The sequence below is a fragment of the Neoarius graeffei genome, chromosome 16, assembly GCF_027579695.1.
Source record: "Neoarius graeffei isolate fNeoGra1 chromosome 16, fNeoGra1.pri, whole genome shotgun sequence".
In the NCBI taxonomy this organism is placed as follows: Eukaryota; Metazoa; Chordata; class Actinopteri; order Siluriformes; family Ariidae; genus Neoarius; species Neoarius graeffei.
The window spans coordinates 39,677,132-39,691,763 of NC_083584.1; the positions used below are offsets into that span (position 1 = coordinate 39,677,132).

A 14,632-nucleotide genomic window follows, 5' to 3' on the forward strand; every position below is an offset into this window, starting at 1 on the left:
GAAAACAAAATAAACATACACAATAGCCGCTGTAATGCAAATGAATCTGTCTGCCCCATATGCACCGTCCCCTGTTCATGACTTTTCCTACTAACAGTACCTTATAATGGGATGGTAGTAACAGCAATGATAAGAACACCAACAATATAAGTAGTAATAATGAATAAAATAAAGAAAACTTATGCACACATGTATAACTGACTGAGAAGAGTCAAATAGCTGGAACAACAACAACAAAAAAAAAACGAACCAGATGAGTAGAGTCAAAACTAGGGGGTTTTATCACTTTACCCAGTCTCTTGCCTGTAAGTTGCTATATAGTTTATCCAGATTTTCCAGTAATTTTCAAATTTATCTTGTTCAAATGAATGTTAGCTTCTCCATAGTAAAAATATCCTGAACCACTTTGATCCAGTCCTCAACTGTAGGAGGATCTTTTGCCAACCATTTGTGATTGCTTTCTTACTTGCTAATAGTAGAATATCATACATATATTTGTTTTCAGGCCCCTTCACAGTGTCTGGTCTTAATCCCAGACATAAGGTCTCAAACCCTGGTGGAATCATCATTTTCATGATTTTCTCCATGGTCAATTTAATTTCTTCCCAATATTTTGAAATGACCGGGCAGTCCCAAAACACATGAAAATGTGTTGCCTTACTCTCGCCACAGGATCTCCAGCAAGATGTATTTCCTCCTAGGGAAATCTTTTGAGCTGGAACTCTAAAAAAAAAAAAAAACTATACTCTTCCACCCAAATTCTCTCCAAGACAGAGCAGATGTACTTTTCCATTGTCGTAAAATTATTTTTTCCCACGTCTCCAGCTCCATCACAATGCTACATTCCTTCTCCCATCTCTCCTTTATATACTATGTAGTATCCTCCCCTTCCAATTCTTGTAATAACTTATATTTATTTTTTTCGCAGTGCGGTTTTCATCAAATCCTGCGCTATGATTGGCTGGCGAGCAGGTCCTTATCCTACAGTATGGACCCCAGTTACGGACCCCGGTTACGGACCTCTGGCAACTCACTCGTTCACAACAACAACAAACATAGTAGAATTTTTTGTCAACATTTATCTTTTTTAAATAAGATTTATTTATAAGATTATCAAAAATGTTATACATTTTTTGCCAGCATTTCTCAGGAGAATAGCATTAATTTTACAGTATGGGTAGCAATAACGACAGTGTTCACAGCGAAAGCGAGTTTTACTACCCTGAGGAAGACAAAATAAAAGAAAACATTTCAGGAGAAAGCTAAAAACCTCTAACTTGCTAACGCCAAGCAGAAACATGGCTGAATCCTGAATGACTCAATTTTGTATAAATAGGGGACTACATAGGTGGCAAAATGTAGTTTTTTTCCTGCCATGGAAGTGCACTTGTATACCGAGGAGGAAGCCATTTGCATTACAGCCGTGAATGAGGATTCAAAATGGCGGCTCGGCTCGGTTTTCCCTTTCGGGCGCTCTCGTTTTCTGTTAGAATTTGGTAAAGAAAAAAATAAATATATTATTTACCAGCTTAAGGTCGGTCCGTATGGTGAAATACCGTGACCTCGGCCTTGAATACTAACCTCGGCACAGAGGGTCTTGCTCAGTACTTTCAAGACCTCGGTCACGGTATTTCACGATACGAACCTCCCAGCTGGTAAATCACATATACTTAATTTTTTCGTGGTCCAAAGCCTACGCTCTGATTGGCTGGCGAGCGGGTCCGTATCCTACGGTACGGACCCCAGTTACGGACCCGGTTATGGACCTCTGGCGACTCGCTCGTTCACAACAACAAACATAGTAGAATTTTTTGTCAACATTTATCTTTTTTAAATAAGATTTATTTATAAGATTATCAAAAATCTTATAAATTTTTGCCAGCATTTCTCAGGAGAATAGCATTAATTTTACAGCATGGACAGCGATAATGGCAGTGTTCACAGCGAAAGCGAGTTTTACTACCCTGAGGAAGAAGAAATAAAAGAAAACATTTCAGGAGAAAGCTAAAACCTGTAATTTGCTAACACCGAGCAAAAACTTGGCTGAATCCTGAATGATTCCTATTTGTATAAATAGGGGACTACATACCGTAGGCGGCAAAATGTAGTTTTTTCCTGCCGTGGAAGTGCATTTGTATACCGAGGGGAAAGCAATTTGCATTACAGCCGTGAATGAGGATTCAAAATGGCGGCTCACCTCAGTTTTCCCTTTCGAGCGCTCTCGTTTTCTGTTAGAATTTGGTAAAGGAAAAAAAATAAATATATTATTTACCAGCTTAAGGTCGGTCCGTATGGTGAAATACCGTGACCTCAGCCTTGAATACTGACCTCGGTCCAGAGGGCCTCGCTCAGTACTTTCAAGACCTCGGTCACAGTATTTCACGATATGGACCTCCCAGCTGGTAAATAACATAGATATATCTTTGATATATTTCCACGGCCAGGGTCTGCAGGGGTCGAAATTAAGCATGTACCGATGGACATGGGCAAGTCATTCTCATACTCGGGCAACAATAAAATTATCACTAGTTGTCCGTCGGACAACTGTGTTTGAATTTCTATTTTACCAAGAAAAATTAAGTTGTTGTGATTCCTAACAGAAACAGAACGAAAACTTTATTTTTCCTGTCTTCTCTTTCGTTTGTCCTTGACTTTGGTTCGTTGCGGTAGTTGACGCTTCCATTTGCGAGATGGCGCTACATGATATTATAATTATTCACATGAGGCGCCACTGTCACATAGCCTAGAACGAACGAAGCATCTTTTTGGACTGATTTTTAATTCGATTTGATCAGTTACACTTGACCATGATGATATGATGTTTTCTGACTGTTTAACATGTTTAATAGAAGATACTAGTAGTTATACCTAGTAGTTATACCTAGTTGTTTTACTGTTCATCATGATGAAATAAACACCAAACACATATGAGTGTTATAACTTTATTTCTATCAATCAGTAATCAAACAATGGTAAAACAAGTTGAAATATTTTATTGCATACTCTATAATATACATCCAGATTGCTTTTTATGCAAATTACTTACCCAGTCAACCTGCAAAAAAGTAGGGCAACTGATGCATGCATGCAGGCAAGTAAATTTTTGGGGTTGGTTGCCCTGAGGGCAAGTACATTCAAAAGATAATTTCGACCCCTGGTCTGACCTGTAGCCAAGTTGAAATATCTTCACTATACCCAAATTAATTTATTGCATCTCTTCCTTTCTCATTATTTTCTCTAAGTAATGTCTAAGTTGCAAAAATCTATAAAATCCTGATTGGTTAAATCAAATAGATTTTTAAGATCTTGGAATTGTAGCAGTGTGCCCCCCTCATAGAGGTCACTGTTTTGTTAACCCTTTATCAGCCCGCTGTTTAAATCTTGCATCCATTCTGTTTGGTAAGAAATCTGAGTCATATCCTATCCATCTCATGATCCAATATGGTTCTTTGGCCTTGTTTTCACTGACTACCCTGTGCCAAATCCTAAGTGATATTTTTATCCATGGATTTGTGTCTTTTAGGCAAGTGACCAACCCACTGTCCCCTATAATTGCTTGTAACGGAATATCACTGGATATCTGACATTCTATCCCTTTCCACTTGGCTTTATAGGAAGGATTGCAAATGTTAACCAAAATTTTTATCTGCACCGCTTGGTAATAATTTTTAATATTCGGGAGGGAGAGGCCTCCTTTGTCTTTTGTTAGTTGAAGAGTCTTATAGCGGATTCTTGGCCTTTTCCCTTGCCAAATGGATCATGATATTAATTTGTCTAATTCTTGAAATGTTCCCTTTGGAAGTTCTGTTGGTATATTTTGGAAAAGATATAACAGTCTGGGTAACACATTCATTTTTATTGCTTCCCCCCTCTGTCCTAATCCTAAAAAGGGCACTAGATTCCATATAGTCAAATCAGATTTAATTTTGGAAAGTAGGGGGTCGTAGTTCTCTGATATAATCCTGTTCAGGTCTTTTGGAATATTCGCACCTCAGTATTTAATTGATTTTGATTCCCAACTCATGTTAAATTCCTCTCTAATCAGTTGGCTAGGAGAATGATGAAATGTCAAGATTTGGGATTTGTGGGTGTTTAGTTTGTAGCCTGAGAATAGACCGTATTCCCTCAGGGTTGCGAGCAATTCTGGAAGGGAAGTGGATGGATGTTCCAAGTATATCAAGAGATCATCTGTGAACAGGGCAATTTTATGTTCTTCTTGTGACACCATGATCCCCTTTATCTTCTCATTCTGTCTTATCCACTGACTCAGGGGCTCTATAAAAATGGCGAATAAAAGCGGAGAGACAGGACAGCCCTGTCGACATCCCCTTTCCAAATCAAAATTATTTGATGATCCTCCATTAATCCGAATTTTGGCTGTTGGTTTATAGTGTAAAGCTCGTATTGTCCTAACGAAATCATCGTGGAACTGGAATATCTCTAGTATCTTATATAAGAGAGACCAATCCACAGAGTCGAATACCTTCTCTGCATCTAACCCTAACAAGACAGCCTCTAAATTGTTATTGTTTATATGGTTAATTACATGCAATGTCCTCCTAACGTTGTCCGTGTGTTTGCCTCTGTCTAATGAAACCTGTTTGATCCAACTGTATAATATCTGGGAGTATTGTTTTTAAATGTTTTGCTAGAATTGATGTGAAGAGTTTATAATCCTGATTCAACAGACTAATTGGGCGGTAATTGGAGCAATCTGTCCTATCTTTCCCCTCCTTTGGTATAACAGTTATGATCGTTTCTCTCCAAGATGGAGGGATCTCTCCTTTCTTAAGGACCCAATTGAATGTTCTCAGTAACAATGGAGATAGAGAATCACAAAGTCTTATACCACTCTGCCGTGAATCCATCAGAACCTGGAGACTTATCAGGCTTGAGTCTAGAGATTGCCTTTTGCAGTTCCCCTATAGTCACATTAGCCAACAGGACTTTATTCTGGTCTTCAATAATTGTTGGGAGGTTAAGTGATGCAAGCAGAGATTCGAGTGATTTGTCCCCCTTATGGGCCATCCGGGCATATAGGTTTTTGTAGTATCTTTCAAAACAACTATGAATGTCCTGAAAGTCATGTTTCATTTGTTTAGTTATTGGGTCTTTAATTTTATGTACTACTCTCTCTGCTTGTTGTTTTCTTAGGCCCTGTCCACACGGCAACGGATTCAGGTGAATCCGATACAATTGCTTATCATTTAGGCCTGGCGTCCACACGGCACCGGCGTTTTGGGTGCCCAAAACGCAATCTTTTTGAGAACGGGTTCCAGAGTGGAAAGATCTGGCAACGTTGCCGTTGTGAAGTCGTCTGGATGAGTAGAACGGATTTGTTTACGATGACGTCACAACCACATGACTGTGAGTGCTTCACGCCGGGTAGAAGTGTAACGAACTCGATGCGAGTTGTCAACAAATCCTATAACTTGGTTCATGAAACGCGCTTACAAAATATTTTCACTGTGAATATTTATTGTGTAATGGTGCAAAGTGAGAGAGAGAGAGAGAGAGAGAGAGAGACTCTGCCCTTAGGGCAGAGTCAATCCCGCCAGCAAAAATAGGGAAAAAAAGGAGCGATCTCACCTCTTCAGATGTTGGTTTAAGTCTGACAATACATTCCTCAAAAAGGGCGTAGAAGAGCAAATTAATCCATCAACGTGTAGCATTCAATTTATTCCGGACCATTAAAGACGCTGCCTTCAGCGTAGAATCATACGTCATCCTCGCCGCCATATTGGATAGGTCAAAGCGGAGAATAAAGATTCATGTGCTGCGTTTAACTGTACCAACAGGTTTACCGTCCAAACGAGATCACATGGGATTACCTTTCACAGGTGAGAAACAACAAATTAATCCATCAACGTGTAGCATTCAATTTATTCCGGACCATTAAAGACGCTGCCTTCCGCGTAGAATCATACGTCATCCTCGCCGCCATATTGGATAGGTCAAAGCGGAGAATAAAGATTAGCTGCGTTTAACTGTACCAACAGGTTTGCTGTCCAAATGAGATCACATGGGATTACCTTTCACAGGTGAGACTGGAAAAATACTTTTCATTGTATTTGGTCATTATAATGTAATTTTACAAACAGATTTTCCTGACTTTGTGGCTAATATGAAGTCTCGCGCATAATAGTTTATGCGCATGCGTCCTTACTTCTTCTATTGTTCTGGTGTCTCCGAAGGGACCGTCTTACAGAGCCCCTAGAGGTGTGGCATGTGTATTGCATCGTTTTCAGCAAGCGTTGCGTTGCCATATGGACCTGATATTTTACTGATCGTTGCCCATTTGGACGCGATATATTTTTAAATAACATCTCGTTGCCGTTGTCGTGTGGATGTAGCCTTAATCTGTATGCCAAGATTTTAGCTGATTTACTACCTACTTCATAATATCTTTGTTTCAAAAGGGTTAGTTTCTTCTGAATGTCTGCCTCATAGATTTCTTTTCTCTGATTTTTAATTCCCCTAATTTTCTGAGTAATGTCCAACTGGGTATCTTTATGTTTTTTTCTAATTTTCCTAACTCTTTTTCTAGTTTATCCATTTTTCCTGTCTGAGCCTCTTTTGTAATGCCAATTTCGCAATTATTTTTCCTCTCAAAACAGCCTTGCCTGCATCCCATACCATAAGTGGGGACACTTCCCCGTTATCATTTTCTGACAGGTATAACCAAATTTCCTCTTGAATTTCCTCCTTCATTTTGCCCTTAAGCGCATTTAAGTTAAGCCTCCAGGAGAAAGTATTTTTGCTATTTTTTAGATTTAAATCTAGGTAAACCAGACTGTGGTCCGACAAGTCCATTATTCCAAATTTTGCATGACCTTACCAAACCGATATCTTTACTCATCTCATCTCATTATCTCTAGCCGCTTTATCCTGTTCTACAGGGTCGCAGGCAAGCTGGAGCCTATCCCAGCTGACTACGGGCGAAAGGCGGGGTACAACCTGGACAAGTCGTCAGGTCATCACAGGGCTGACACATATGCCGCTTTTCCACTACCAACGCGGCTGAGTTGGGCTGAGCCGTGCCGTGCTGAGTCGGGCTGAGCCGTGCCGTGCTGAGTCGGGCTGAGCCGTGCCGTGCTGAGTCGAGCTGAGCGGGGCTGTTGGATTTGCATTTCGACTACAACCGCGCTGAACCGTGCTGGCTGGAAGTGGGTGGACACATTGGGTGGAGTTAGCGAAAGTGGGTGGATGTCACGTGATGTCGTTAGGCGGCGCAAACAGTGACATCAGTGACCTTTTAAGCGGTAGTCTCATGACCCGGATAGTAAACAATAAACATGGAGTCGTTAGTGTTGCTGGTCTTGGTGCTGTGGCTTGTTGTCACCGACAACGGCAACAGATACTGGCAAGAGCGTATAGATGAGGCGAGGCGCATAAGGCTTCAGAAATTCTCGTAATTCGTAATTCTTCTTCTTCTGGGTTTACGGTGTTTACAGATCCCAGCGTGCTCGCGGGCGTGTGTGGGCATGTGAGGACACTCCTCCTCACCAATCAGTCCACAGGGGAGTGTCTCCTTACGCTCCTAGCCCCACTCGGCTCGGTTTGGCTCGCTTCAGCCCTACTCCAAAACCGTGCGAGTTTTGGGGGCTGAGCAGGGCTGAAGCGAGCTGAGTCGTGCTGCTCTGAGGTAGTCGAAATGCGAGCTGTGTCGGGCTGAAGTGAGCTGAAGCGAGCTGAAGTGAGCTGAAAAAGGGTAGTGGAAAAGGGCCAATAGACACAGACAACCATTCACACTCACATTCACACCTACGGTCAATTTAGAGTCACCAGTTAACCTAACCTGCATGTCTTTGGACTGTGGGGGAAACCGGAGCACCCGGAGGAAACCCACGCGGACACGGGGAGAACATGCAAACTCCGCACAGAAAGGCCCTCGCCGGCCACGGGGCTCGAACCCGGACCTTCTTGCTGTGAGGCGACAGCACTAACCACTACGCCACCGTGCCGCCCGATATCTTTACTGTACATAAAAAAATAATTAATCCTTGAGTAAGTTTTGTGCGGTGAGGAATAAAAAGTATAGTCTCTAGTTGTAGGATTGAACTCTCTCCATACATCACAAATACCCATCTGTCTTATCATCCTTCTCACCTTTTTGCCTACTGCGTTATTCTGAGTCTGAGTTAATCTTGACACATCCCACTTTGGATTCAGTCTCAGATTAAAGTCACCACCGCAAATCACCATTCCCTGGGCTTTTGTAATCATTAGATCAAAAATGTGTCTATAGAACCCCCATGTTGCACCTGGAGGTGCACATACATTTAAGAGAGCGACTTCTGATCCTTCTAATTTTCCTACAACCATATTGTACCTTCCTTCCTTGTCCGTGATTTCTGTTATCTTTTCAAAAATTAACCTTGTTGATATTAGTGTTGCCACCCCCCTTCTGTGTCCCGTTTTAGAGGACGCTAGTTAATGCCCTGCCTTTTACGTTTAGCATACTCTGATTCAGTTAAGTGGGTCTCTTGCAGAAATATTACATCTACCTTGTCTTTTTTCATTTTGCCCAGAATTTTACTTCTTTTTACCAGGTTAAGTACACCGTTCACATTATAAGAAGCCAACCTAAGTCGAACTTTATGGCTTTCCATTGTAGATCAAAGTGCTGCCTTTAATCCTAATGCCCCCCCCCAAACTCTGTAAAAACAAACACAATAAAGAACACGAATAGAACAGTCCCGTGAAAACATGAACTTGGTAAAATGTACTAATGTCTCAGGTTGAACTTCCTGTTTTGAGGTCTTGTTTGTAACCCTGAAGGAGCCGAGATCTTTTGCCGGCTCGGAGGGAAAGCCTCCATACATCCTTAGGTGTGGTGGGTCCTCCTTAAAGTTTTCAAAGTGATCCATGCTTTTAGCTTAGTCAGACCTTCCCCGATCAGACAAATTATATCATTAAAGTCATTAACGTAGCCCAAATGCCTTCCGTAGTGGTGGTTTATTAATAGTTTGTTCCACAGTCATTACTATTATGCCTCCTTACCGTGGAAAATCCTCGCCAAGACAAAACAAGTTCACCGGTCAGCCCGTCTGAAAACGTCCAGTCTATTTTTGAAACCATCCTGCTGCGCCTCTGGCTGCTGCTCTCCTCCTCTCGGGGACCGGATTTTGTGCCACATCAGATTCTTAATTCTGTCAGCCCAGCTCGTCGGTGGTTTGTATACCGTCACGGACAGACCTCTCTTCACCATGTCCTTGGTAGCCTCCTTTGCCGAGTTGTAGAGGCATGTCCCTCCCTCGTAAAATACTCTCATTCTGGCTGGGAAAGGAGTTTGGAACCGTATGTTATTCTCTCTCAGCCCCTTCTTCGCCTCTGCGTATTCCCGGTGCTTCCTGAGGGTCTCCGGTACGTAGTCGTGATCCACAAAAACTCTTCTCTCCTGATAGAGAAACCCCTTTTTTCGCCATACCAGTTTCAGGATTTCTTCTTTAGTTTTGCTGCTGGAGAATTTAACAACTGTTCTCCCATTTATATTTATATAATCTCTCTTTCTTTCTCTCCCTTTCCCTGTGTAGTGAGCTGAGCATGTGTATATATGTAGTACTAAGTCATCGAAGTAAGAAATCCAAAGTTGAGCTGAAAAGTAGCGAGCGAGCTGGAAATCTACAATGTGATTCATTTGAAAAAGTTTCAGGTTACTGTTTATCTACAGTACCAGGGGCACAAGCACAAATAAAAAAGCATGCATGCACTCTAACCCTGCTGTATTCTCTGAGCAGTGTGATGCTGAGAGTGTTACAGCCTACTACCGGTATATGCATTTTTTGACCTTCTCTACTACAAGATAAATTAAAGGCCTCAAGAAGCAAGACATCTTGGACAGACATCTTTCTGAAATTACCGAAGGTGAATCATTCACTTTTCTAAGATGCTGGAACAATCCATTTAGCTATTAAAATGCCTTCGGCCACTGGACAGAAACAGTCCTTGATTCTTATTATCATTAAACCACCAGCCAGTCTTCCTGTTGGATCCAGTATAGAGTTACTTACATCCATATAGTTAATTTTGCACCAAAAGTTGTTCATTACAGTACACGTTTGCATACACGTGTATAAAACATATCTGTCCTGCTCTTTAATGTCCATTAGTCTACTGGAATTTGGAATGTCTCTTAGAGCCATTTCTAATCAACTGCAAATTCCAAGATCAGTTTAAACAATTGTATGCAAGTTATTGTGAGGTGGAGTCACTTTGCCAAGCCACTTTGCTTCAAGAAAACCCAAACTGTCACCCTCAGCTGAAAGGAAATTGGTTCAGATGGTCAGGAACAACCTGGGAACCACCATGGCACCCACCATGGCACAGCCCCGCCATGAACTGGAAGCTGATGGATCACTGTCTACAGTTCAGTGAGTTTTCCATCACCATGGACTAAGAGGCTGCTATCCAAGAAATAACCCCCTGCTCCAAAATTGACACCTTCAAGCTTCACTAAAGTTTGAAGATGACCACACGGACAAAACAAAAAAAAAGCCTTCTGGAAGAAAGCTGTATGGTCAGATGAGACAAAGATTGAGCTGTTTGGCCACAATGACCACCATGTACAGAGGGACACTGTACTGGTGGTGGTGGTGGTAGGATCATCATGCTCTGGGGCTGTTTTGCTGCCAGTGGAACTGGTTCATTGCACAAAGTGGATGGAATACTGAAGGAGGCCTACCTCAGAATTCTTCAGCATAAACCATCAGAAGCTTAAACACGACTTGGGACTTACAACAGGACAATGAACCCAAACATGCATCAGAGCTGGTTGTGGAGAATAAAGCAGGCTAACATTAAGCTTAAAATAAGTCCTGACTTCAACCCTATTGAAATTATATGGACCGTGCTTATAAATCAAGTCCATGCCAAGAAAAAAAAAAAAAAAAACAAATTTAATTGAACTTTACCAATTCTACCATGAAAAGTCGTGAAATATCCAACCAGAATTCTGCCAGAAGCTTGTTCATGGTAAACAAAAATGTTTGGTCAAGGTGAATCTTGCGAAGAGACATTTTACCCAAATATTAGGTGTGCTGTATGTATATTTTTGACCCTGTATGTATAATTGGTGTGTTGATTTCAGAAAACCCAAAGAAAATTAAAACTTGTGCACCAAATTCTATTTGTTTTAATTAAAGCTGTACCGGTATGCTGTACAATCATTTAGCCACAGAAAAAGAAGAGTTCAAAGAAATTGCTGAAAGCCCAAATATTGCCATGATATTCATGTCACTGTATGTAAACTTCTGACCACAACTGTGTATCTCTATATGTCTCCATCCATTATCTGTAGCCGCTTATCCTGTCCTACAGGGTCGCAGGCAAGCTGGAGCCTATCCCAGCTGACTACGGGCGAAAGGCGGGGTACACCCTGGACAAGTCGCCAGGTCATCACAGGGCTGACACATAGACACAGACAACCATTCACACTCACATTCACACCTACGCTCAATTTAGAGTCACCAGTTAACCTAACCTGCATGTCTTTGGACTGTGGGGGAAACCGGAGCACCCGGAGGAAACCCACGCAGACACGGGGAGAACATGCAAACTCTGCACAGAAAGGCCCTCGCCGGCCACGGGGCTCGAACCCGGACCTTCTTGCTGTGAGGCGACAGCGCTAACCACTACACCACCGTGCCGCCATCTATCTATCTATCTATCTATCTATCTATCTATCTATCTATCTATCTATCTATCTATCTATCTATCTATACACCAAGTAATTTAGTTGAAGTTTATTTAGGGCTGGCAAATATGTCAATATAATATCTATATTATGATATTGTGAAATGATGTCACAACATACAGTACTGCGCAAAAGTCTGAGGCACCGTATTTTTTTTTTATACATACATTTTAGAGTTACAAATGTTCGTTTTGCAGCACAAAATTAAATGTTACAGAAAAAAAAAGTTTGTATCTGAGCAGCATATGACATAAGAGAGCACTTTTCAGATTAAAAAAGAAAACATAATGAAGGCTGCTGGGTTTTGGTGCAAAATGAAGAAGCGAGTGTGACAGTCAAAGTGTCCAGAAGAACTGTGGCTGGTTCTGGAAGATGCTCAGTAAAACCTGCAGCTCATTTCCTTATAAAACTGCACTCACCGGACCTGAGACTATTTTTTTTCTTAAAGCAAAGGGTCGTCTCACACCAAATACTGACTTTGTTTCATATATTATGGCTTACTGCTGTTTATAGTTCATCATGAGACAGATTGTATACTGCCAAAACGTATTCAAGTATCATGATATACTTGTAATATTGCCAACCCCAAGATTTATTATTCTTCCTAATATATTCTTTACAGCTGTTTCAAAATTTACCGACACCATCAACAGTGAAGACAAAAAGCAGAAAAACTCCCAACTAATCTATACGATCAGCTGCTTGTGAACTGGCAAACTATTTACTAAATGCATTTATTAATATTCGGCTCCACAGTGGTGGCTGTATCACCTAGTGTTAAAGTGTAGGCTGGGGATAACTTCAAGTAAATACAGACAGTCAAGAGGAGACCATGGATGTACTTCCAGAAAGAGCGTAAGGCATTACCTTGTTTGGGTTACTGGCTGTAATGATCCACACACACTGGGAGTTGCTTTCATATTGAATAGGAAAATTTGGAGAGGTGAAAGTTCCAGATGGACCTTGGAGATTTGATCCACACGTCTTTACTGTAAATAAAAAACAAAGGAGAAGGTTAATAAGAATTGGTTACATTTTTTAATCTTGACTTTTGATATAGTACCAACTACTACTACTACAATGTTTTGAATATTAATTTCACAAATCACAAGGCATTACTGTGATTAAACAATGTTTTGTTAACTATTCGTGATATTCTGAAAGATTCTAAACAGCAAATATTGAAATATCATCCAGCCATTCATGATTTCCGATATTTGTCAGAGACTGACAATCCAACTTCCGAGATGAACTTAATGGGTTCACTTAGATCAGCTTTTAGCCAAGCACACTTGAGCACAATTCATCATCTTAATAGACAAATGCCAGTTACAATTTGTTAAATAGATTCACTCTTGTCTCCTTCTCCCAGAACACGTGACAGTGACATTTAAAAATGCTCTGAAAATGATCAGTTTATTCATCCCTCTTTTTGGCCCTTTGTACTTTTGGCACATTTATCATTGACAGTGCCAAAGTGACATGGAGTTGATGAAAGACAAGAAGGCATTATCTCCCATAGCAGTAGGTTTTGGTATCAGCTTTTGACATCTTGATTGTGTTTGAAAATAAATAACTCATTATCTCAGCCAAGTATAGGGGAACCGGAGGAGCCCTTCAAACCCCAAAACACTCTTTCTTGATCTGAAACTCATTTGCTTGTTAGGGCCCGTCATCAGAACAGTATCCTCTGACAAGTCCTTTTCCAGTGTAACATTTGATGTGACGTTTGAGATGAATCCCCAAGTGGAGAACTGAGAGGATGGAGCCTAAAGTTATACATGAATATTAAGTATGTGTCTGTACAACATTGCAGTTGATGCCTAGTCTACAGTTTCCTGTTTTAGCACAGACTTTTATATGCAAATATAAAACTTGCCAAGTTATTAGACATTAATATTGATTTAACACAACAGTGAAGTTGAATTATTGACTCATATGACTCTGACAGGGCGGCACAGTGGTGTAGTGGTTAGCGCTGTCGCCTCACAGCAAGAAGGTCCTGGGTTCGAGCCCCGTGGCCGGCGAGGGCCTTTCTGTGCGGAGTTTGCATGTTCTCCCCGTGTCCGCGTGGGTTTCCTCCGGGTGCTCCGGTTTCCCCCACAGTCCAAAGACATGCAGGTTAGGTTAACTGGTGACTCTAAATTGACTGTAGGTGTGAATGTGAGTGTGAATGATTGTCTGTGTCTATGTGTCAGCCCTGTGATGACCTGGCGACTTGTCCAGGGTGTACCCCGCCTTTCGCCCGTAGTCAGCTGGGATAGGCTCCAGCTTGCCTGCGACCCTGTAGAACAGGATAAAGCGGCTAGAGATGATGGATGGATGGTGACTCTGACAGTAGTTCCTGGTGTAACATGAATGCTAGGTTCATATTAATGGATTCATTCTAATATGCTTCTATAGTAACGTCATCCACAAGGACCTGTATATAGTATGCTTCCCATAATCTAAGCCTAATAATAAACTATTGTAAAACCTTTTTAACAACAATAAAAAAAACAACAACAACAAAAAAAAAAAACACCACAAGTCAAATCATTGATGTGACTGAAGTTTTCTGTCTTCAGGATAGAGGAGTTTGTACTTTATGGTAGTGTTGTAGTACTTGAGACTGGTTTTGGTCTCGACACCGGTCTTAAGACCACTTTTTGAAGGTCTCGGTCTCATCTCTGAATCGACCACATTTTTAATCGGTCTTGTCTTGCTCTCAGACATAGAAGACTCAGGATTTTATTTCGAGACCGGTCAAGACCGCAACTGCATGGATTTCACTAAATTGCCTGTGCATTGTCTGATTTATTTGTTAACATCATGACTGTGATTGGATGTAAAAAATTCCTGCTTCAAATGTGACCAAAAATGTGACTCATTGGTAATTTGAATTTTTTTCCCCCTGTTAACAGCTGTCACCCCTCCCTCACCCCTCTTCACACACAC

General features: G+C 41.2%; 1 protein-coding gene across 1 annotated transcript in view; it reads right to left on the reverse strand.

Moving 5' to 3' along the window:
• Window positions 1–14,632, reverse strand: part of csmd3b (CUB and Sushi multiple domains 3b) — an 898,971-nt gene that overhangs the window by 377,374 nt on the left and 506,965 nt on the right. The window contains 1 exon segment of the mRNA XM_060942250.1: window positions 12,563–12,684. Coding sequence (XP_060798233.1) covers window positions 12,563–12,684 — 122 coding nt within the window.